The following is a 25,779-nucleotide window of genomic DNA, read 5'->3' as shown; positions in this document are numbered from 1 at the left end:
GTGCCTTTGCCTTGTTCTGTCACGTACCTCAAATAACTTGTGTCTATATTTTCCGAGCTGACATCAGCAAGGCTACATGCTGACATTAAATTGCCCTTGCTTGTACTTAGAGGGAGGGTGCGTCGGTGGGTGAGACGACCAGCATTAACAGATATAAATTTTGATTGACATATAATTTCCTTCCCCGGTCCACCTTGGACAGCCTTATGTTTGATGGGTTTATAAGATGAGGGACTCTGCATTTGCTCCTATATTGAGAGGCAGGAGAAGGAGCACGAAGGAGAGAGGGAATCGGAGGGGTGTACAGAGGAGGGATGAAGGGGGGGGGGGGGGGGGGGGGGGGGGGGGGGGGGGGGGGGGGGGGGGGGGGGGCAGAATGACAGCGAGAGAAGTGTGGTAGATGGAGGGGGAGCTCGAGGAACTTTCAAAGAGTGGAAGAGGAAGCTCACACAGTCGTGTTCTGCTTGGCAGTGTCGTCTGAAGAGCGATGGCTTTGAAGAGTGCGCCGAGAGGAGGTGGGGTATGTGTTCCTCTTATCTTGCCATATGACGGCTGTTAGTGAGGTCTCGACGGGTGCTGGTGTTGCCCATTAATGAAGCCTGTATGTGTGTGCGTGCGTGAGTCTGTGTGATGATTGATGAAATGAGCTGATTTTTTTTTAGGCTCCGGGCCAGATTTGAGGGTATGATGTCACTCCCCAATGTAGAGTGACTCAGTCTATAATAATAATAAAAAAAAAAAAAAAAAAAAAAAAAAAAAATTCATGATAAGGAAGCTTCAGAAAGTTCCTTAACAAAAGCACTTTTTACTTAAGCAATTTTTACATATCTAATCTGCATTACCTCCTTAAGCGCGTTTGTAATAATGTATTACCGCCACTGAGTTTTTTTTGTGTATGCAACAATACTGTCTGACTGCAGAAACCCACAATATAACGGTTTCTAGGTTACCTTTAAGTCTTCATTCTTGCCTTCCTATTCGGTTCCTCATTTTCAAGAATGCAGCATGATCTTCAGCCTTATAACATCCGAGCCGTTACTTAAAAAAATTCAAAGTCTATGCTCAGTGGTCAGCTCTCATTATAATATGAACTGCTGCCCGAGATCAGCACTCAGCCTCGCTTTCTGACGTAAAGCTTTTACATCTAAAGCAGCTGACATCCAGTGGTTCCTAATGCACACTCGAGTTCAGTCTCTTAGTATTGAGCCGGAACAACGTATCCAAGAACAAATGGTCTGATGATGCCGGATAAACAAAGCACTACAGCGCTCTCAAAGCACCAAACACAAATATGTTTAGCCACTAATTAATTACAACAATCGCGTCCTGAGAGACAGGAAATAAATATGGGCGCATTGTGCACTAGTTTAGTTACTAGTTTCCATACAGATGCGATGCTAAGCTATCTTTAACCCTGCGTCGGTGAGTCAGGAGTAACGTGCGAGGAGGAGAGAGGACAGGAAGCGAGGGGAACCAGTAGCTGCAGGGGGAGTGTTAACATAAACAAAACACACACCAGCGACCAACATCAAGGCGAAGGGGCTCGCAGTAGACTGTGTCTCCTAACGAGAGTATTGACACCCTCACAGAGGGAAACAACATGTATATTTCACAAGCTGAGGTTTACATTTTTAAACAGAGGCATGTTTGAGGTTTTGGATGATTTATCAGCTCAGCAGCATGTGACCACACATAATGTCAAATGTTGTTTTTCTACATTGACTGTAAAGTTGTAGATCTACCGACAAATAAAATATAAACAGACATTACCTATGGTTCCAGGTGGACAGGACATCTTGGCTACTACACCCTGCTTGGTCTTGGGCCAGGAGATGTCCATCATCACCAGGGGATTGCAGTACTCCACCCTGATGTTGGGAAGCTTGGAGGAAGGCGGAGCTCTGTCGTTGTCTCCTGGGACCAGACCCTCCACCGGCGTCTGGGCCGGGGCGGCCGCCGTCGTTGTGGTCCGTGGCCACTGAGCAACGGCGGCTGTCGTGGCCGGCATCTTGGTCGTAGAAGTCCTGGCCGTCGTCGTCGTAATCGTAACCGTGGTAGGTCGAGTGGTGGTCCTGGTCGTCGTGGTCGTCGTGTCCATGTAAACCATTACAGAGGAGGAAGTTTCTAATAGGGAAAAGAAGGGGAAAACAAAGTGAACGTGACGTATTGTAGGGAAAATGCAGGAGCAAGGAAAAAGAAGATTGAGAGTAAATGTCTTTTCTCTTTTTTTCAGTCACACTTCATTTATGTCTGAGAGGGAAATTTATTTTAGTGCTGGTGAAGAAAAGACGAAGCTTTCGCAGGGGGGTTCTATTCTTCCCTCTTTTTCGTTGTGTCAGTTTAAGAGAAGATAGTTCAAAGAGGATCAATTGGAACTGGCAGGTGTGACTTCAATAGGCACGCATGGGGTCTAGTTTGGGACCCCCGCTAGCTAAGCTAACACACACACCCACCACACATACACACACTTCCAGCTGTGCACTCTAAATGTAGCCATTGACGAGGGCATATCTCTGCGAGTCAATAGCTGAGTGTTGTAGCTACATGCTATTTCTGGGTCAGCCAGGACAAACTGGAATACCTATTTCATGGATGGGAGTCCTCCCTGTGGTTGCACTCCAGGAGGTGCTTACTAATGACGCTGTTTACCTGAGCTGTTGGGGACAAGGGCTATCATAACACGCACGCACGCGCACCGACATGCACCGGCTCGGTAATCCTTTTCTTCCCACTAAAATGCACATACAGCTGTCGCACGCACCGCCATCAATCATCCAATCTACTCATCCGATTCTGTCTCCTTTATACTCCTTCCCTTGTGTCTCTGATTGGAAAATAGGGCCCCCCAAATTAAATTAGTTGCAGGCTTTTTAAGAACGTGCGGACTTGGTTAAATCACAGAGGGTCAGAGAACACACAGAGAGGTCATACTTCATAATATATCTTCAGAGAGCGAGAAGAGGAAAGGCTTTTTCTTTTAAAAATGTGTATCTTTTATTTAGAAACATTGCTCGAAATCACTAACTGCAAAGTTAGTCTTGCACAGATTCCTTAATATGCTATTCTGCCATTTCTATATGTCATTTTTACTATGTGTAGTTTGGAAGAAGGCAGCATGCTGTAGACCTTTTAAATAAGTTCCCATGAGAGAGTACTTTCTCACACACACACACACACACACACACACACACACACACACACACACACACACACACACACACACACACACACACACACACACACACACACATACATTCTGGGCCTTCACAAAAATGCAATTTAGGATGCCGTTTCCGCCTAATGCAGAGATACAATCAAAATGACAGAAGTGACAAATGGTCCCAGTCTTTGCATGAAAGGGGAGCAAAACAAAATTTAATGAGGGTCGATTTTAGGTTGGCAGGTGTAATGGACGTCACACATCTAGAGAGCTTAGATAATAGACATCACCGCTGAAATCCAGCTCAGTGAGATTCAATTTGCAATCGGACCATTTCTCTGAATGGTTGAATTCGAAAAGGCTGAAACAAGATGCCATAAATTAGCGCCATTGTTTGGGAATGGCACAGACGCCCAGAGGCTGTAATGACACCAACCACATCACTATCAGCAGTCGATGCATTCAACGCTTAACAGCATTCAACGACAGTCAAGGTTGATTAAATAGGTTGCACGCCGCAGTGAGAGTTCCAGGCTGATTGAGTATTTGTTTTCTCTCGCTAACAAAAGGAGTTTGTCGTGTTTTTTAAGATCCGCAGGTATCTTGGACACTCCTGTGGAGCCACTCCATCAGTAAAGTGGAACTATAACAACAATCTCATTGAACTGCAATGCGAGCGAAAGGCACACAGAGCCTTTTTTACTCTCAACTACCTGGTAATGCAGGCTGTATAATTTTCTCTCACAGACAGGAACAAAAAAAAAAAAAACAGCCCAGAATACAGAAGCAAAAGGGAAGAGGAAAAAAAATTAAAAAAAAAAAAAAGAAGAAAAACTTGCTGTGACACGATTGTATACAGATGCAAACCAGCACAAAAGCATGCTCCTCCCATGCACACACAGTGGCAGCCACACACTCATACACAAACCCTCATCAACCAACATAAGCTGACAGTACCACCCATCAACTGGGCTTTAAAAAAAAAAAAAAAAAAAATCACATGAATGCTCAAATAGGTATTTAACATTTCCAACAACCACTAAGACATCACCATTTACATTCTATAACCACTATTAGACATCATCATCAATCTGCGCCACGGCAGCCCAGTAGACTGTAATGATCATGGAAACAGGAGGGAGAAATATCTTCAAGGACACCAGTCTATTTATTAGATCATTTATGAAAGAGCTTATTTATGCATCTGTGTGTGAAGAGAAGTGATGATAATCCCAAATATGTCACACACACCAACTCTTGGTAAAGCGAAGTGGCATCAATTTCAGGATAATTGAATTCCGGTGGTGGTGCTTAAACTGCATATAGTAAAGGAGACCATTAAAGTACCTCATGGAAATCTGATCATGGAAATTCCCTGTTCATATTGGGGTCAGTAAAGGTCATGGTGCACAGGCTCAGATAAGCTAGTGGCTAAAAAGGTGTGCAGATGGGACTATTAGGATAAGGGAATTATTGTAGTGGTCAGCGTGGCTGATACAGGGGCGATTGTGACTGTGACTGATTTTTTTGCTGAGGGAGTTTGTTGCTGTAGCTGCATGATAATGCAGACTGATGTAAGTAAGTAAACGATGCAGGGACATGTGATGCAGCGGTTTTATAGGAAGGACCATGATGAATGATAGAAGACACCAGGTTAGATATTGGGCTTTAAAGCATTTCAATAACAAATATCAGTGTTATCCATTAGCTTAATAGATTTAAAGCAAGATTATTTAACATTTGAAGGACAAAATAGGACACTCCTCCACATAGAGGCCAAACGTTATCTTCAGAAGAAACAATGTAACAATATATTGTTCAATTCCCTCATGGATTTTCTTTTACTTTAATACAGCTTTACTTTGTCTGGTATGAGCAATAGCTTATGGTGGCTAATGTTAGCTAATGTTAGCAAACATAAACAGATTTTGCTGTGTACAATAACTCATATTTCTGAATTAGATTGTTAACTTTGTGAATCTTCTCTTCTTGTGCGTCTGTTGTGTAAATGTTTTACCACAAGCTAAGAAGTAAACACACTGTACTCTACCAGGAGACATATATATATTGCTTCTGGACCCATTCCACTGCTCAGCAGTGAGTCAGCAAAGTGGCCTCAATTGGTAACTATAGAATAATCACAAATAACTGAATTGCCCTTTAGTTTCCATACATTGTTTTAAATCAAGTGCTTTAAAGACACCGCTATTAGGTGACCTGACCGATGGCGTGCGCACATCATATTGTTCAGCCCATAATTACCAGCAGCTGAGTTGGAAAAAATATTCTAGTCAGGCTCCAAGGGAAATGAACCATAGAATAGTCAACAAACCAGTGAATATGATTGATTCAGCTAGTTTTATAAGAAGCTATAAACATTCTGGATGTATCTGGTTACACTCATATCAAATAAATAACACAGCTAAAGTAGCTAATTTAGGTTATTTAAATGATGTGACAACAATGCTAGCAGTAGCAATAGCTAGCAGTGACAACCAGACCAGCAGAAGGACTTACAATCTTTGAATTATATTGCCAAGAAGAATTACGAGGACAGCTTCCTGGTTTCCCTGTTCTTCCTACATTGTGTGAATGAGCCAAAGAAGCTGTGACATGGTAAAATATGGTGCAACAATAGCACATGCAGAGAGGAGTCATCGACCACTACTGTGGCAGATCAATAACTAGCTGTCATAGTCTCTCTTTTGTTTACCTATCCCTTTTAAATAATAATGATAAAAGTTATCATATCACCTTCTTCAATGCTGGAGCTAATATGACCTTACAGAGAAATATAGCATGAGGAAATCACCATCACAGCATGGGTTCAATTCAAAGTCACTGGGAAGCCATGTCTTGAATGTAATTCCATACTTCCAGATGATCCCATTAAACCCACTGTTAAATTATTTTTCAGAATGTTCTGTCTACACACAGCGTGTTATGCCTGCAAACACACACACACACACACACACACACACACACACACACACACACACACACACACACACACACAAAGAGACAGAGAGCAGAGGTGGAAAAGAAGAAAGTGTCCTTGAGCAAACATGTATATCTTTTCCATCAGATGGTCACAAAAAAAAAGAAGAAGAAGAAGAAGGAGGAAAAAAAAAAGGAAAGCCAGCAGCAGACAGCAGTCACAGTCTGCAGGCACTATCGCCTTGGAGACAACACAAGGACATTTTGTTTTGCTTTGCTAGCTTTCCCATTCTATCCAAAAGGATGAGGAGAGAGAGAGAGAGAAAGAAAAAAGAACTGAGCTCAAGAGCACCAACGAGGTGAACGAGTTTTTGGTATGTTCGGAGGAACTCGTCAGTGACCTTACAGGAAGATTTGAATGCCTGAAGCATTTTTGGTAGTGAGTTTTATAATGGCTGGGCTAAAGAAACAGCAACAAAACTATATACGACACTGTATTTACGAATTTCTTATTTCAATATCTACTAAAGAAATACAACCTCTTTGCAGTATGTTTAATTAGAACTGTGTTTTCTGATATTGCCTGATGATACAAGGCAAAGTTTAAGAATACAGCTCAATTAAATGACCTCAAAGCAATTCATCTTTTATATAGTTAAGATTCAATGCAGTTTCAAAGGCAACACAAACATCATAAAAATGAATAATACTAATAGTCAGCTATCAGCTATTCACGATTCTTAAGCCAAGGGGCTTAAGAACAATCCTGCACCTAAACAGGCGACCTTTTCATTCATAAAAGACAGAGGCAAACTTCTTGCAGCTTCCTCTCATTGAAACACCAACTCCACTCATCATTTACACTCCGCTTCTATTACACAAAATCCCCTTCACCAAACGCATGAAGTCTGTTTCCACCACACACAGAGCTTTGTGCTTCATTTCAAAGCATTCGTTTCAAACTAATTAGCCTCTCTCTCTGTATCCCAGGGCTCGTGGCTTCCACAATTAGATAAGCCCGCTCTACTTCGCTCCAGGAAAAAAAAACCTGCTACGCTATTATGAAATGAATCCGGTTTATATGGCTTGCCATTTCCGCACCGAGAGCGGGTTCGTCGGCTCTGAGAAACTTCTGCAGACTCAAGATCAAAAGAGGTGGAAAGGGCTTTCGGGGGTAAAAATGAAACGAGCATCAGACAGTAAAGTGACTCTTCCAGCCTTGTGCTGAACCCAATTACCTCCTAATTTTAGTATTTGAACCTTTATGCATGGTTACATCTTTAGTAGGCATTTTCACAGACTGTAGAAAATATTGGACAGTCTGTGTGTGATGTCACCCATTTGCTTTCTACGAGGCTGTTTAAAGGCTGCAAAATGGGATTTCTGGGAGCTGGGACATGTATTTTTAGACTGAAGTGTACTTGAAGCCCAAATCCATGATCATGGCTGTTAATGGGTCCCTTAGAAATAAATCACAACCATATATATGGCTGTTTGAACTGAGCATGCTGCTTTCACTTCGTAACTCAGTCTACTTCTCTTAATTTTTTAACACATTTCCAATTAAAGTCTCAAATTACCATTTATAACCGTAATTATAGATTCATGTTGGTTTGGTGCAATCTGCAAAATTTAAAGGCGCTATCTGGAAGTCTGAACGTGGTTTCTTCGGCCGTCGTTGTGTTTATTATACAAGAGGTTATAATACGCCGTCTGAGCAGTGCCATGTCTTCAGGGCAGACTACAGTGAGTCGCTATCAGAAAGTGATGTGCTGAGGCGAGCTAGTTAGCGTGCTAGCTTCAGCAGAGGAAAATATGTGACAGAGAGAAGAGTTAACATTTTGAGTAGCTTGTTGTGTTGTTTTCGAGAACAAGTGTCACAACACAGTGTTACAACGTTGCATTATGGGCTGTTTGATTTTTGAACAGATTAAACCAAATGAATATAAGATGTTTTTTTCCGTCAGCTTTAGAGTTGCTGGTAGATGTCTTTTGGTATCTTCGAGCAGAGCCAAGCTAACATTTTCTTCCCATTTGCAGTCCTTATGCTACGCTAAGCTAACCGGCTGCTTACGTTGGCTGCACAGATATGAGAGGGGTATTGATCTCCTGCTCTAACTCTTGACAAGAAAGCAAATAAGTGTATTTTCCGCAATATTGAACTGATATATATGTAATACGATATTAATTCCTGACAAGTGAAAACAAGCTGGGAGCATCTCTTGACATCTTTGCTGTAAAAATGAACCTTGAACCAAATCATCTGTCAGGCCGCCAGTAATTATCGATATTACAAAATGTCATGGTGAGAAGCTCAAAAGCTTAGGAGAGTGTGAGAGTATGACTGAGTATGACAGAAGGAAGAATTAGCAGCGCTTTAACAACAAGTTACACAAATGTGGGGTTCATATTTTATGTAGGGAAAAACCCATGCAACAGGACTAGTCTGATAAAGTATTTCCTTTTTCAAGTGCATCTTATAATGAGGATCATTTAATATTTGGGCCAATATGGAAATTTGACAAACTTGAGCTAAACGATAAAAGATGTGTCCCAGTGGAACAGTTAGGAAACAAAAGCAAAGAGAACTGGAGAAAAAAAAAAAAAATCTATTCAGGCTCAGCATCTATTTTAAGCCATCAGTGCCCGCTTCATAATGGCATGATTCACTCCCAATGTTATCAGTTTGTCCAATGTTTATGTCATACGATCCCACCGAAAACGCTACACGTGTCCTCGTGTGCTGAGAAGAATGGTCGGAAAATAAAATGATGATAAAGGTCCTGTCATTTAATGGAGCCTTTTGTGGTAGGCCCACAAATCCATCAGAGAACGCAACAGGGATGTGTGTGTGTGTGTGTGTGTGTGTGTGTGTGTGTGGGGTTGGTGGTGGATTGGACTGGAGGCGCGGTAAATTATGCAGCCAGACATCCGGTAATGCTTCGATATCATCTGACATGATGAGAACCGTAATGGATGGGAGCTATGCATTGTTTGGCAATTAATTTCTCATTCCCAGGCTCTCTTCCCGGGACTTGAGAGGGCATCTATGGAGGTCACACAGTGCTGGGAGAGGCGTTTGCACCGGGCTGATATGTATGCACACATGGACACAAGCCCGCAGAGACACTCGCTGTGTGTTTGAGTTAAACGACAGAGGAGACGTGAGCTGCGTCTGCCTGCACGTGCACTACACTGAAGTACTGTGGGCTAAATTCAGAAACAAACAGATGTGCTGAAAATGCTCACAAAAGACACAAAAACACAAGTGCTATTGTTCCCTTAATGTGCTGCATGCATATTCGCTCATCTGCATTTGCTAAAGAGGATTTTGTTCATTTGATTTTTATTTATTTATTTTCGTACGCTCTCAAATAGTCTCAAAACACTAAATCATGTCATGGATCTAAAAATCTATAGTATTAATACAGTACAGTATTGATGTGCATTACAATCCATATTAGGTAACATCTTTTCTGATTGAAAATGAGGAATGTCAGACTGGTTTATATTCAAACTTGCGTGGGTCAGGCTATTGAAAGATCAAACATCGTCAAACTTACCAGGAAAAGGAGGACAGGGGAGTGCGAGCACATGAGCAGAGGGGATTTCAGACTCACTAAGAGGAAAGGCACACTCCTCCAAGGCCTCACCGTTTGCCAAAAAAACCTCGAGTCAGGCTTTTCAAAAGACTGTCAACCAACAGTAGAATGGGCCAAAATGGATAAGGCAAAGCTGTGCAGAGGAACTCTGACACTGGTGATAAAGAGAGTTAAAGATGCTTCAGAGGCCTCCAATCAGATTTACTCGGCTGATTGGCCAAAATAAATCACTTTGAGCTTGTGTGCCACCAAGCCTGTTAAATTTAATGTGGCAATTTTGGGGGCTTGAGAGAAACCAGTAGCCACACACACACACACACACACACGCACACGTGCGCACACACACATCAGGAGTAGTGAAAGAGCAGAGGGGAGGAGAGGATCCCACGCAATACAGTTTGACTCCTGTTTCAGACAGGTTTTTTTTTGTTGTTGTTTGTCTGTTGTTTTTATTTCTTTTTGCTTCCGAGTTGAATGATTTGACATTCATCAGGTGAAAAAACTTTTGAAACCACTGCCAAACACGGGCTCAGATCACACACTGCACAGCTGATCGACTAGATGAGGACAGCTAGTGTGAAAAACCGTCTGTATTTACACAAACGAGAGAAAGAAAACCTGTGAGGAAGCACAAAACAGATGTTTTCGCATGAGACAAAGGTCTTTGATTTTTTTTTTTTTTTTACTTTTACCTATGTTTTTCTTCCCATTTCTCCACATGTCAGGAGAGATGGATAGGGTGTTGGCTTTAATTGAAGGATTGCCTGCCACCCCTCTCACTATGCAGGTGATCTGTGTATGGTTTCTGGATCAAGGTAGAACTAGCAAGGCTCATGATGGATGGCCAGTCAGGAGGAGGGACGCCAGTCAAAAATCATGTGATATATAATGGGGTACCGCACAGAGCAAATGAACATGCCACATTCTGAACGACCTGAAACATGAGCTTGCCTGTTGTGATGGACAAAGGTTTCCTTCAAATTCCATACCAGAAATAAAACACAGGTAGCAAAGCACAAACACTAATAGGATAACAATGATTACATTTTATAATATATCACAAATTATTCTTACATGAGGGACTACGGCTGAAAGAGGCTGTGCAGCAACAACAAAGCGCTCTCTGTTTCCCTGCTAAAAAAACCAAAAGCTGCATTACTAACAGAGCCCCATTGTGTTGCAGCATTAAAGGGTTTGCGAAAAGGCCGTGCATTCGCGCATGTGTTTGTGTGCGCGCGCGTGTGTGTGTGTGTGCGTGTGTTAGAAAAATCATTCTAAACTATAATCCTAAGCCTCGCACTTTCCCTCGAACAAAATTGCCCTCTGCAAGAGGTGCACCAGGCATGTGATAAGTGCGTAGCCTGCAAATAAGCATGTAGCCTACATTCCTAAGCCTTGACATCAAAAAGGGCTTCATGCAGCATGCAAAAGGCTGTTTTTTTTTTCTTTTTTTTCTGCAGAATAGCAGCATTTAGTTTGAATTGCTCAGCAAGATATTCCTTTAAGCTTTGTAATCAAGAAAGAAACTAATCTGTGATGACGCATGACAACTATGGGGTGTCACTTGAACCTGTATAATAGCATGTCAGAGTATGTCAATCAAAAGAAACGAGAGGTATTAGAAGGTTAGCAGAAACAACACAACGGTTTGTGCCTTTGAGCACACTGAGTCACACTCAGATTATCTCCACCAGACTCTGCCAGCCTGCATCTACTGCTTAGACGGTCTTAACCAATTTAGCACGTGTCAGACACTTCCAAAGAGAGCCAAGACGGGCCCGAGCGTCCAAAACATCGGCTGTTTTTCGGCATGAAGGTCGGGGGGAGCGCCACGTCTGCGGGCTCGCTCCACGCCAGCGGGCCTGGCACCGTGCCCCGGCCAGATGGCAACATGTGGCAGAATTACAGGACTACCAGACAGCGAATGTATCTATGACACCCACTGCGCCGCATCCTATGCACCAATTATGAGTCAACAAAAGAATCACTCCTACGGCGGCATATTCAGGCATCAGAGGTTTGTCTCGCTGAAATGTGAGATGAAGGGGAGCGCTTCAAAGAGGAATGTTGGGAAGTATCAACACACTGATAGACACTGATCACTCTATTCTGTAAACACTCGACTTGAATGATAGAAATCACTGCGAATCTGTCTCTGCGTTTATATATATAACTAGTAAACACATCATTGTAAGTAGTGTAACGAGTGCGATAATGTGGGCGTGAACCTAGGAAAATGTTAATAAGCAGCACAGACTTTTTATCTTGAAAACGGCACACCAGTGCTGCAGGCGGCGGCGGCGGCGGCGGCGGCGGCGGCGGCAGCAGCAGCAGCAGCAGCAGGTGTGAGAGACTGAGGCACATTTTCTCATGTGGCTGCCCTTGTCTTTGCAGCCCTGTGGAGCCGATGCAGCCGGTGCCTCGAGCTCACAGCGGCAGCTTAAGTCTGGTAAAGGTGAGGGCCAGGAGTAATTTCTCCTGTCAAGTTTAAAGAAAAATACTGTATGTAGCTATGGCCCTGGAAGCTTAAATAAGTGTAAAAAAAAAAAAAAAATCTTGTTTAAGTTTTGTTACTTATACTATTAGTAACGCAGCGATTCAGATTATAATGCCTGAATTCCAGCTCATCCAATACCAGCACTGTCTTCCCAAATTTAAAAACCGCATAATGCTCATTTTTATGCATCGTTACATGAGGCCGGTCTATGAAGCTTTTCAGACTGATCCGGTGTCCCGCTGTGACTGAATGAATGGAACTGGTAGTGAAAACAGAGAATTTTAGAATTAAAGTGACACAGAAACTGTAATTGATGTGGATGGCTCTCATCTTTCCAATACCCAATCCACTTAATAAGGTCAATATTAAAACAGATGCTGATCCAGTGGATGGGGTCTGTGTATCCCTGGTAAAACATGGTGGGAAATCATAATAATCCAAAGATGAGGAGGTAATACACCCAGGAAATGTACAGCAACATATCATTCTGTAGCAAACCGGCTATGTTGGATATTATTTTGGAAAGGGAGAATGTATAGCAGTTAATGTGCCTATTTTTAAAGTATACGTAAAGTGTGTTTTCGTTCACATCACTAAGATGACTGTAATAAGCATACCGCCCAAATTTGGAGATGATTCTTGGCTGATGTATCTGCCTCAGATGGCTTGTTAAGCTGTGACCCTGCACAGGATAAGCATGTTTGGGTGGTAGACGGGTGGACGGCTTGTTGAGCAGTGACGTGCTTTCGGGAAGTAAACATTGTTCGGATGATGTGATGTACTGTAGTTTTGATATTTTTTTCTTTCCAAGGGTGATTTCCTGGTCAGTAGCAATTCTGCTGCTTGCTATCTCGACGCTGACTCCGTGCAGCTTTTCTCCACTGAGAGCTGCCGGCCCGCAAACCTCTGTGTCTCCCCAGCTGTCCGACAGCGGAGGGGGAACGCCTGAGCTGAACCTCACGCCAATGGAAGACTGGATCATGGACAGCTGGGAGACAAATACACTTTCACAACTGTCAGATGATCAGCGTCCTCCACAGAGGTCATGGTGCCCCTTGTAAGTGAGTTTGCGATCATTTTCATTTACTGACATGACAAAAGTCAGACTTTTGTTAAATTTCATTCCTCTTCCTGAATGCTACTGACTATTCAAGTACTGTATATGCTGTGGCTATTTTTATGTTAGGACCACGGAGCAATTTATTCCCCTTGGCCTTGCATGTTCTGCGTTCAATCTGATCATGAAAAGGGGAATGATGTAAGAGAGTCTTTATATCTGCATGCTAACAGCAGTCTGTGAAGCACTTTTTTTTTTATCACCAATTCAGTGAATTTAATTATCAATGGAGTTGTCATGGAAGCACTCTCGGGCATAGATCATCTGTCCTTGAAAACAGGCTGTTTGGGCTCTGTCTGGTGAAGAGACTGCAGCAAGTATACAGATTAGCCCAGGATTCTTGTGGGAGGTATTCTAAATGCAGAAGTTTATTGTCATGAATATCAACAAATGTTATTCCCAATTCTTTTGGAAAGGGGGGGGGGGGGGACAAGCCCAGAGCCCAGAGCCCAAACAGCCTGTTCAAAGGATCAAAAAAGAAGAAAAAATCATTCAAAAAGACACAACAGGAAAGTTTGAAGTCCAGATATCATTACCCTGCCCCTGTCTAATGCGCTGTAGCATGTGCCGTGCCCTGGCCCATGTGGTTTGGCATCCGGCACCGGGGCCCCAGCTGTGGGTCTGGCCGTGTCTCTCCTGCTCTGTTGCCCAAATACCATGCTCCACTGGTATGGCAGGTCATGCATGCTCATGGAGGTGGAAATGAGCCTGTGTTAGGAGCGATCAGAGACTGACACCTTTCTGGGAGTGTTAACAGGCACTGTGATCATGACACTGGATCAAAATTCAGAAGCTTATGTTTGCAGCAAAAGGGAAGTACTCCACTGGCTTTAGGCTCTACATGGTATGTCGGCTTGCTGGTTTATCTCGCCAAATTTCCTGAATGACTGCATCAGCTTCAGATTATCAAGGTTTTGTCAGTTGGAAGATTCAGTTGCTTTGCTTGTGGTCAAACTTTCAAAACTGCCCTTTTTTTTCTCTTTTCTTTCTAGTATATAATATCTGCACCACACCCTCCATCATCCTCTACACATCTGTGGCTCTCTCTTCCAGCAGCCACTGTCGTCGTGACTTTTCTGTGAATGATATTTCCACTTTGCCTGAGTCACATTTATCTCTCTGATCTTTACGCATCCTCACCGGAGAAGGACATAAATGGAGCAATACAACAATACGATGCAGCAGCAAACACGGGCTAATTTGTGCGCCGTGAAGTGGTTGACAGTGAGGCTCATTCCAACAATTTTGTTGCAACTATCCTACCGTCTCAAAATTAGGCTCCTCAGGAGACGATATTGTGGGAAATGCGCACCGCTAACAACACTTGCTTTAACCAGAATAAGTCTGCATCCTCTGTTTCTGTATTTGGTCCAGCAGTTGATCAGACTAAATTGTTTATTACTCCGGAGTTCATTCAATCACTCTTTCATTCCTTATCAGTCTGTTTATCTGACATTTATATTTGTTCTCTGACTCCATCCATCCACTTAATGCAACATTTTACTATCTATATTCATGCAGCAGACTCTTTGGAAGGCAGCCTATTCCGCGCAACAAAAGCCAAACACACAACTCAACATCTCACCAGGAAGTGTAGTACAGAGAATTCGCATTTGCATGTGTGAGAGTATGTGTGTGTGTGCGTGTGCGTGTGTGCACATGCAAGTGCGTGTGATCATTGTGTGCCACTGTTAAAAATTGATGGACAATCATTCAATACAGAAAGCACATAACAACACAATTTCACTCTCCTTAACTACAACAAATTACATTATGGGTAGCCGTGTATCATCAAAACCAAACACTGTAGGCACGGTCACTGAATGAATGAATATATTACGGGTGTGTGTTGAAGCAGGACGCTGTGTATAAAAAAAAAAAAACGAAGAAGAAGAAAAAAAAAAAGATTTGGGGTAGAGTAGCAGCCAGCTAAGGAAAACAAATTAAACTGGCAAACGGCAGGTAGAGAAAGCTCCAGAGGAGAAAGCAGAGGTAGGGACTTCACAGTCAAATAACTTGTGACATTTTTGACTAGAGCTGTTGATGAGATAGCGCAAAGAATTACCTTGGTGTGTCAAAACGGGTTCGTTTTTTTCCCGTTTCATGCTTCCCAACAAGCTCCAATTTATAAAAAGAACAATGGAGTGGAGAAATTAGACTTTTCAAAAGAGTTTTGGGGAAGTTTAATGTGAGCAGTCCTTGTTCCTTTGCAAAGGCACCAACGAGAGAGAGAGACAGTGAAAGACTTAAGCTTGCGGCTAAAAAAAAAAAAAACAAAATGTGAAGAATTCTCCGTGTTAAACACCCAATGTTTCATACACCGGGGAATCTAAGTTAATTTAGTTATCTTTTTTTTTGTGCCTGACAACTCTCTCATACCATTGTTACGTGAAAACTGAAAAAAAAAAAAAAAAAGCGTCATGTGGATGTAAAAAATGGCCATTATGTTTCTTTGCTATCTACAGAACCTGTGTGTTTCACTTCCATATTGGTGACACACTGAGCAGCCTTACACACTGTATAGCCAACTGTCATCAGCCTACACTTCCTTGAGAAGTACGCATATGTATTTTTAAATTATGAATTCATACTTGACAAAAAACAGGAAACTTGCAGCGCCAAGCTGTTCTTTACAGCCCACGACACAAAAGTGTTGGGCAGAACAAACAACATGTTGAGGATTTTTGCTATTCTTAGAGCCTTTCAAGCAGCAAGGCTAAAAATGTAGTTAGTTCTAAGGGCGGCAGTAGACCTTCTCTGAAACACTAAGCTGTACTGACTTGAATCTTATGAATATTAAGTGAAAGAATAAATAAAGCTGGTCTTACCAAGTCTGTTATCCAATGCTCCAAAGTCCAGAGAGTACTTCACCACGTGGTAATTGTTCCAAACATACAGCAGGTTGTCTCTGGGGTTATAATCCACAGCGGCGATGTACTGATAGGAGTTGGGGAAAGGGATGTCCAGAAACCCGTCTTTACTTAGCTCTGTGTTGTAGATGTAGTCGATCTTGTTTCCTGTCGCCTCATTGTCATCGTCCTCGTACACTGACTTCACCACGTAGAGGATTCCACAGATCATGAAGGCGTTGGACGCCGAACGCTTGTCGTAAGCCGTGTCCCAGGTCCCCTCAACACGCAGCGTGTAGGGGTTGAGTTGGCTGATGACGATCCGCCCGTTGTTCTGCTCGGTGGCGTAAATCACCCAAAGGCCGTTCTCATCGACGGCCAAGTCGATATCTGACTTCCCTCCCCAGCGGTATGGAGACGTGTCGTGGTAGTTGGCGTTGGCGATGATGGCCTCGCCGCTCTTGATACGAGTCCGCAGGTCAAACTTGACAATATTGCGCGTGCGCTCCTTGTTGAAGAAGAGCGCCCCATCGTAGACCACGAAGCCAGTCCCGTCGACACGATGCGGGAGTTTGTAGGTCGTCGTTGGCCTTCCGGCGATGAAGTCTTCTTTGGAGGAGTATTCGGTCAACGTATCGGTGCGATAGGGCGTCCAGGGCATGTAGTAGATCTTATCGGAGGCTTGGAGTGGGTCTTTGCACCAGGCTCCAGACTGGTGGTCCGATTCAAAGAGGTGCTCGCTCTGGTACACCCTGCGCAGAAGCCCTGGGCACAGGAATACTGAGGAGCCAAAATAGGGGAAAAACAAGTACAGAGTTACATTGGCAGGTATTGTACATCAATAAATAAAAGAGGCAACTGAATGCAACAACAATGAGGTTTATATCTCAGTCTTCTCCACTGTGAAGGACCAAGGTGTCCAGTCATACCCTCATACTCTGATCTGATATACTTTAAATGCAGAACTGATCACTACACATATATTAAGTGTTCTTTTGTTTCAGTCATTTGTTACAGTTTTTGTGTAAGATACTTCTGATTCAGTCTCTGATCCTCAATGCAATTAGCTACAGTGTCATTGAATGAACACACTTAGAGCTTGCAGGGAGAGGTGAATAGATTAAGTGAGGGTTATCACTTCTGACTTAATATAAAGCAGATACAAATCAGAGGGTGTTAACACGGACTGACTTACCCACATGCACAGAAACACACAGTTATTTCAGGTGTCCTCAGATTGTTTCCTTTGTGAGAATAGCTTTTCTCTACATTTCTACCAAATTAAATATAATTGCACCAGGAAAGAAAAAAGAAGTGTCATTCTTTTCTTCATTAAAACACCCTAGTGGTATTTCTAAATATAGAGTATTAAACACACAAATCTCAAATTAAAAGATTTTGATAAACAGCTACACTTTAATTATTGGCTGAAGCAGCCCTTTAGGGGAAAGAAAACTAAAAGAGAAAAATACAGTAATTACATCATCTATATAATGATGGCCTGTCCATTATTTCATCCACATGACATTTTTAGTCTGCAGCATGATTTACGACACCACACACAGTAAACTAATTATATGTGAGCTGGTTTGTACTCAAATCTGATAAAGCTAGGCCAAGGCAATACAGCTGGAGCAGGTCAATAGTGGGCTCCGTTTGCGAAAGCTAATTTCTGCTCATTATGGATTATCTGAGATGGAGGCAATTGTAATTTTCTGTCTCTCTAAAAAGATGACATCTGAATTCAGGATTACAGTGACTACAAATCCATAGTAGGATAAGGATTTAAATTAAACTTAAATTTTTTGTAAACAGATGGCCAAAGTGCAAGTCTGACAAGGAACAGTAAATAATTCAGACAGTGCAGTTTTCCTTTTTTTTCCCACAGGTTTGGGCCCAGAATAAATCGCAAATACAAACAAAGAGTGTGTGTGAAGGCTCCTTTCACTGTAATGGGCCAGAAGCCTGACACAGCGCTGACAGGTTCTAGCCGCAGATCCGTTGAGGGGTAAAAGCAGTGCGCTCCGAGGAGAAATAGGAGAAAGAGACAGCGAAAACAAAGGCTTCTTTCCCCTTGTAATCTCTTAAGATTAAACATGTTGTCTACCTGCAGGTGAAAAATGTGGCAAGATGCGTCCCGTTGACATAGCGCCTCAGCGCACATCTCAGCGGTAGCTCTGCTAAATGCTAAGAGGGCTGTTTTCTACGGTTGAAAAAGGCGAGATGTGCTGAGGTAGAAGGTCAGAGTGGGTAAGGTTTGTACTGGCAGCACACGGGGACTCTGAGGAGGTTTGTAAAATATGCTTCTTCTTTTTTTTTTGAAGGATGTAAGCACAGAGATGGAGCAGCAAATGAAAGATATTAGAGAAGTGATACAAAAGCAATCATGGCTTTCATGGGGAATTGACATAAAAAAAAAAGAAAAAAAAAGAAAAAAAAAAAACATTACTGCAGCAGCACAGTCATTTCTACAAAATGTTTTCAACTCCCCCTTCACCTTCATTTCTCATTCTCTTTGCCACACATTTCAGTGATACGTCATTAATTAATGACTTCCATGAAACTTGAAATTTATTGCATAGCTGTTAAAGCAGAACTCTTGACTCTAGTTTAATGATTCCTTTCCCATCTTTGACTTCAATCCAGCTTTATATTTAACATCTGACAAAGGGACATGTTTCCCACTCATGCAATAAACACAAAGCTCCTGGGGCACGAGTGAAGATTTAGCATATGTTCTGCAAGCATCATGCACTGCTGATAAGGTAAGAATATGACTGCTATGATCCATCTCCAGTATTGGCTGGTGAGTCCCTGAAGGTTATAGCCATCATCATGTTAGAGATATAATCAAAAATGCTGACAGCTCATTGGACAAGCTATTGATCACCCTGTATAGCCCTCTGCTTTAATATTATGCAGCTGATAAAGCAGAGCTGGAATAAGCTTCAGTTATTAAAGGGAGGAAAAACATCACAGAGTTACGGGAGTTCAGCGGGGAGCAGGTCTGTAATGACCTCGCCGAAAAGAGTGGTCATAAATGTGGCAATGTCCTGTCAGCCTGTGATGCTGATGAAGAACAAGGAATGAGGATAGGAGTTGTTCTAGATGCTGCAGCATGGACACTACTGAACGAAAGAAAGAATCGTGGCGGTTTGGTCTATTTTCTAATATACTTTCACTGAGCAATTTCATTTTCCCCATGAATGACATGTTAAACCACACCAATGAACCATACAATGAGCATGAACCTACAAAATGTCAGAAACCTGCTTCAGCAACCCGTCACCAAAGTAGAAAAAAAAAAAAAAAAAAGCAAGCATATACCCAAATGAAGGTGGGTGGCAGGTGAAAAATGAAAAGTTGTTGGCATTTAGTTACCTTTTTGTTCCACTTCTATTTTTAGGCATGAAGGGGAGAGAAGGAAAGAAAAAAAATATATTAAAGAACAGGTTAATAGAGTGATAACTGTCTTTATTTTACAGTCACAGTCACACAAAAGTACATCAGGAGGTTAGTGGAGTTTTATCATACTGTAAGCTTTTAGAGAAAAGAACCGGATCACACACGAGCCTGTAGGAAAAAGACAGATCAATCAGGTTTTAAATTGTACAACATGTTTTTTGTTTTGTTTTCTTGCAGAGATGGCCGAGGGATGGGAATGTGTAAAACAGATGTACAGCGCACGACTTTTTCTACAGTCATATAAAACATTCAAACATATGGCAGCGAGCTTTTGAATTTAAGGCACAACTGGGAGAAAAAAAAAAAAGGACTCACATGCAAATTGGGTACATTTCACAGGGCACAGTGCTGTAGTCTCAAACTGATAATCCTTTATTTTTTATCATCTGACTGATGAAGTTAGCGTGTAGCTACACACCTTTGTTACGAGATAACATCAGTGATGAATGGATTTCTTTTTGTCCATCTGGGGGTAGCAGAACCGGCTGAAAAGACCAAATAAAGCAGGTATGGCTAACAGGTTAGCAAACAGTATTTACACAACACTGTGCGACATTAGCATTAGCCTGACCACCTTGCAAATGTAAGTCCGGCGTTCAATGTGCTTTAGCTCTGTTTTGGTCTCCACCAACCTTGTCTGATGCATTAGCTGATAAATGCTACACTATGTTCACCGACCAGCTGCTAACTTTACTTGCCAGCCTTTTTTCATTTTTTTTTTTCATATCGGGCAGTTAGCGTACAGTGGGTTCAGCGTCTGCCTGCTGCTGTCGCTAGTAAAGAAACCGACTGCGAGTGCGAATGAGCCGAAATATTAAAGCTGCAGGCTAGAGAAAACAGAGAAATGAGTTGAAAAATGCTAAAAACACACCACAGAACTTGGAATAAATGCAGATACAGGTATTTAATTCCCTATGAGTGATCTCTTCCACGTTACATGTTGTAGTTTGATCCTTTGTTATTCTAAAAAAATGAGTGGTTAATGCAGCTTTAAAATATAGTACTTATAGTATATACTTTTCTTTCGTGCATGACCTATTTTATCAAATTTGAATAACTCAATATCTAAGTGAAATGTAAAAGCCATTTTGGTTCTACAACTCTGACAGCAAGTACACTGAAGGCCTGTTGAAAAACCACTTAGGCTATTACATCTTAACTCTATATATCACTTCCTCTGTGGACAAGCTTTTTATGTCAGTCACGGCATTTTGCTGGTCTCTTCCATTTGTAGTAGGGGTTAGCATCCACCCAGCAAGCCTGCTCCTGTCCCTTCCCCTCCAGTAATCCCGGTTCTAATAAGAGAGGATTAACCTCTGTTACCAGGGCTTACAAGAGTCCTCTCCTCCAAATGGAGAGTGCAACAGAGTGAGGTATGGAGGTCAGTGGGTAGGCGTAGGTGGGGGTAAAGTTTGAAAGATGGGAAAGTTATTAGAGGAGAACAATATTAATGCCAGGCAGTGAGCCAATGCAAAACAGAGAATGAGGTGAAGCTGTGTCGGGCAGGGGGAAAGAGCAAGAGAGTGAAAAATAACAGGGAGGGGAGAGGCTTTCAACAAGTAGTCTGTTTGTCAGATCATAAAATTGTACAAAGGTACAGCACTGCACCTCATCAACAGCAAACACTCCAGCTGTCATTGAAACACGATAAGTCCATACCGAGCCTGAGCAACAATAGCCCCGGGCTAAAGCTGAGCCACCATTACTGGCAACTCAAATTTGCCAATAACTCGGAACTGCATGTGGACCCCGTAGATCAAATCAAAGTAAACAGCCAAACGTCCCCGATCGAAGCCTCTTCACCTCCCATGAGCAACGGCCACACCACAGGGACCACGGGGAGGCCGGCATTTCTGATTGAGCGATCGCTAACAGTGGCGAGGGGAGAGGGGGGTAATGATCTATAGAAAAAGGCATTAGCGGCGGGGATGTGAGAAGTGGTATGCGACGCAATCGCCGGGGGAGATGGTGTGAGGAGGAAGTAAAGGATGTGAATGAAATCCCTGACGAGGAAAAAAAAAAAAAAAACATGCCACTTTAAGGGCTACACTGTCGCATCTGGCCCTTTTGTTTGAACCAGAAGACGCCACTGGATGCAGCGAGGTCACCTGTCGGGTCACTCAAGCCAATTTGTCCATGTCAGGTCCACTCATGTTTCACTACATATAGCGCAGAGATATACCTGCTACACCGGCCTCGGATATCCACGTTTACCGGTTCGCAGACACAAAGAGGAGCAGCGAATGGAAAAGCAGTGAGAGTGAGACGGAGGATTGATTCATTTGAAAAGCTTCTTTACTCCACCCCACCACCCCCATTGTGACCTTAATACGATTTTGGTCACGGCTGTCACTGAGTAACTAAAAAGCACTTAGCTCTCTCATCCTTTTCTCTCCTTTCTCCTTGTCCCCCAGTCTGATGTCAAAAATATGCCCATAAATACGAATCAAAAAATAAGAGTTTCTTTGGAGCTACTCTTCTCTCTGTGAAAGGGTTACCATCCTCTTTCACAACACAAAATAGACCCTTGAGTATCTCACTGATAGGCTCTGATGAAACATTTTCTCATGTCTGTGCTTCTGCCCCAACAGCACTTGAGCCAAGAGTTGATATTTAAAGGACACATCGGGAGCATTTAATGGATTATATACAATGAACAGTTTCGCGCATCCCTCGGTTTCCCCCATCTGCGTCACATCATCTGTTTTCACAAACAACTGCTTTTTTTAAATTCTTTTTTTCTTTTTACTCATGGTCCACTCGTGTAGCGATCGTTTTGAAGGTATACACGAATACAAATAATAGAGATCCTCCAGTGAATTGTGTAATGACGACGTTAATGCTAATGACGCGCAGCTCTCCAACGCGCTTGTGCTTCAGTGAAATCAACTTTAAAACACTGAATGAGGTGATGAGCTAATTATTTGAATAAGAGACAATGAGCATTGAGTGGCCATCAAATTATTTAAAAGCAGACATGGGACTGAGAGAATTTGGGAAAAAGAAAAAAAAATACACCAATTTCACGATGGGTCTGGGGGCTGCACCTTAAGTTGGAGAGGCCCTGCGAGCTCTTGACATCTCAGCGACTTGAGGGGCGTGTGCGGCTTCAGCTGCCACTCATAAAGTTAGAATTTGACAATTAATTGCACCAATCTGACGGATGATCAGCGGCATCTGTCACCTGGTGGAAGGAAACGGTTCATCATCCTGCTTTTTGCAGTGACAGTTGGATGCACCAGCGAGACTTGAGAAGGTCTGGCACGTTTTTCCTTGAGGGAAAGGATAACCAGCTGTGACCACCATTCCTTGGATGCCAAAGCAAACCAGGAGAAGGAAATGCCATCAACTAGCAAAGGAGGAAAAAAAAGAAAAAAGAAAGAGAACAAAAAAGAATCCCCTATAAATTCACAGATCTCCTGGGCTCACAGATTGGCAACAGTTTGTTATCTGGTATAGATTCACCACACATGAATGCGCTTTTTCACCAATACCCTGCACGCAAGCACACCTGGAAGCGGCCAATACAGGCAGACTTATCTTTTGGCCACTGAGAAGCTCCACTGGAGCAGTTTGGGGTTAAGTGCCCTGCTCTAAGGCATCCAAGATGCTGCTCATTCACTTTCCAACACTGTTTTATTTAGGGATAGGTTCAGGGACAAAAAAAAAAAAAAAAAAAAAAACAGCTGCCTACACTGATCTGGTGGCAACATTCAACACCTCTAAATCAATACAATATTTTTTATTTAAATTACATATTTAATCGTTTCTTTTTTTTTTTTTTTATTATCATCAATCTTTCAGGTTGGTTTCCTGTGAGTGTTTTTCAAGTAAGTGTTTCACCAGGCCATGGTAAAGGTGAATACATTCAGTGGCCAGGTCGGAGCCAATTCTGGCAACAGGTTCGGGCAAAAAACAATAACTCACTGATCCGTGTGCATGCAGCTTGTAACAGTCTGGCTGCTCTCTGGTTCCCGCTGCCAAACACGAAGCTGGAAAAGGCGACGCGGCCGATTCTGCAGCTTATCTAATTGGTCAAGCTGTCGTGGCAAATTTAATAAGATGAACAGGCAAACCTACATGTATGGCCTCCCCCTTTAAAATAACACATTTTTTCTTTTCTTTTTTTTTTTTTAACGGTAATGAAGGAAGGAAGCAGCTGCTCATTACAGCCAACAACTTACAGTAAATGCAAAAAAAAAAAAAAAAAAAGGTTTTGGCTTGTGTGCACGTAATTCTGCTTTGACAGTGCACATAATGTGAGCGGAAAATGCTGAAGTACTCTGATGTTACAGCTATACCATACCCTGTGAAACTGCCAATTTATAATGCAGTCTCTTTGTTCAGATTATGCATAATTTCTCATCTAATTTTCACCTGAGAAGTCACTCTGCATACTTATTGTAGTCTAGTTGCTGCTTGAGACACATGCGGAGCAGCTGACAAAGGAGACCTTTAGCTACTGTGAGCAAAGGCCCCCGTCATGTGAGCGGCAGCTGTATGGATTTTCATTTGAATAATTAACGATTCCCAATTTCACACTAATGGTTGAGAGGTATCAGAATGGTATCATTAGCCGCTAATAGAGATTCATGGCGGAATGGCTGCAATATTTTTTGCAATATCCATCCAAGCCCCCCCCCGCCCCCACACACACACACCCCACCATCTCTTTTTTTTTCTCCATTGGCTCTCTCTCAGCCAAGGAGTTGCAGAGTGCAAACCCCTTAACTCCATCCCATCAGCTTTTTAATTAATGACACAAATTACGGGGCTTTGAATAGCATGTGCCTAAGGATGGGGGAGGACACGCAGGCTACCATCTCTCTTTCTCTGAATTCTCTCCTCAGCTCCTTCATTTTTTTTTTTCTTTTCCTATCATTTCCCTCCGCTGGCGCTCATGAGTCTCCCATACCATCATTACAGGTTCCATTTCTCAACAGCCCTCTTTTTCTTTCAACCACTTGTCTGCTCTCTTTGTGCTCCCTTCTCGTACTTATTCAATCTCCTCCCTGGTGTCTCCTTTCTGTCTCCATCACGTTTTCTCTCTCCCTCCTACTGGGAAGCAGCTATGCTATCTTATAACCTTGACAATGCAGGATGCTATACGTGTGTGTGTGTGTGTGTGTATGTGTGCACTTGTTCTTCTGTCTGTGTTCGTGCATGCGTGTGGTTGTCTCTCTTTGAGGGACAGGTGCAAGGACTTGGCGCTCATCCAGACTGCTACCCACGTGGGACGAGCCAACAGAGGGAGAAAAGACAAGTGCAGCCTAGGCAAAACAAAATTAAATACATTTTTGTGGAACATAGCAGCAACTGGAGCAGAAATAACCTAATTGCACCTTCTAAAATATGTCTTGATTTTCAAGGACCTTGAAATTATGGAGGAGAACAGAGGGATGGGGGGCGGCTGTGTGTGTGTGTGTGGGGGGGGGCCAGGGGGTGGAGAGAAAAGAACAAGGGTGTTTAGTTTGGTGTGTGTGGCTGGATGTGGTAGAGCACCAATGAACAAAGAAAGAAAAAAAAAAGGACAAGGAAATGGAAAAGGAGCTTTGATTAGTAGGGTGATCATTAAAAGGAGAGACCCCCTGAAGAGACCAATCTCTAATTAGTGCTATATCCTCGACACTTGGCACCCCAACAAGTCTTTTAGACGTGTGTGAGACTGTGTGTGTGTGTGTGTGTGTGTGTGTGTGTATGTGTGTGCGCGTGTGTGTGTGTGCGAGTGAGCTGGAGGAGGAAACATTAGAAATAGAGGCTGTGTATGAAAATGGAAATGGAAATGTTGATGAACATTTCGAGAAGCTTGTTCAGCGTGTAAGAGCATTTATTCCAATATGTCGGAGCATATCTTTTGTCTATACCCGTGAAAAAACAAGGATGATCCTGTATGGATGGTGCAGAGCAAAAGAGCAGCCGCTACAGAACAAGAACCTGATGGATTACACCGCCTTATATAGCCATTAGTGGGGGGGTGGGGGGGGCACTTTCCACATGTCCAGATTCACCTCTTTCATACCTCCATTTATCCACACTGGTAATCACTGCACAATTATCTCCACCTCCCAACTGGGAAAATAATACTGGATCCTTTTTGTTTTTGTTTATTTCTCTGTGGAAAAACTGCTGCTTTATGCTATCACACTTTTATT

General features: G+C 42.6%; 1 protein-coding gene across 1 annotated transcript in view; it reads right to left on the bottom strand.

Annotated features, from left to right (window-relative positions):
* adgrl3 (adhesion G protein-coupled receptor L3) overlaps positions 1-25,779 on the bottom strand; it is a 193,568-nt gene that overhangs the window by 68,916 nt on the left and 98,873 nt on the right. The window contains exons 5-7 of the mRNA XM_022758742.1: positions 19,544-19,558; positions 16,142-16,942; positions 1,771-2,124 (exon numbers count right to left, since the gene is read on the bottom strand). Coding sequence (XP_022614463.1) covers positions 1,771-2,124; positions 16,142-16,942; positions 19,544-19,558 — 1,170 coding nt within the window. The remainder of the gene's footprint in view (positions 1-1,770; positions 2,125-16,141; positions 16,943-19,543; positions 19,559-25,779) is intronic.

The sequence above is a fragment of the Seriola dumerili genome, unplaced genomic scaffold (assembly GCF_002260705.1).
Source record: "Seriola dumerili isolate Sdu_G_001 unplaced genomic scaffold, Sdu_1.0 BDQW01000309.1, whole genome shotgun sequence".
Taxonomy (NCBI): Eukaryota; Metazoa; Chordata; class Actinopteri; order Carangiformes; family Carangidae; genus Seriola; species Seriola dumerili.
The sequence above is the reverse complement of the archived record's forward strand: the minus strand, read 5'-3'. Positions and strand labels throughout refer to the sequence as shown.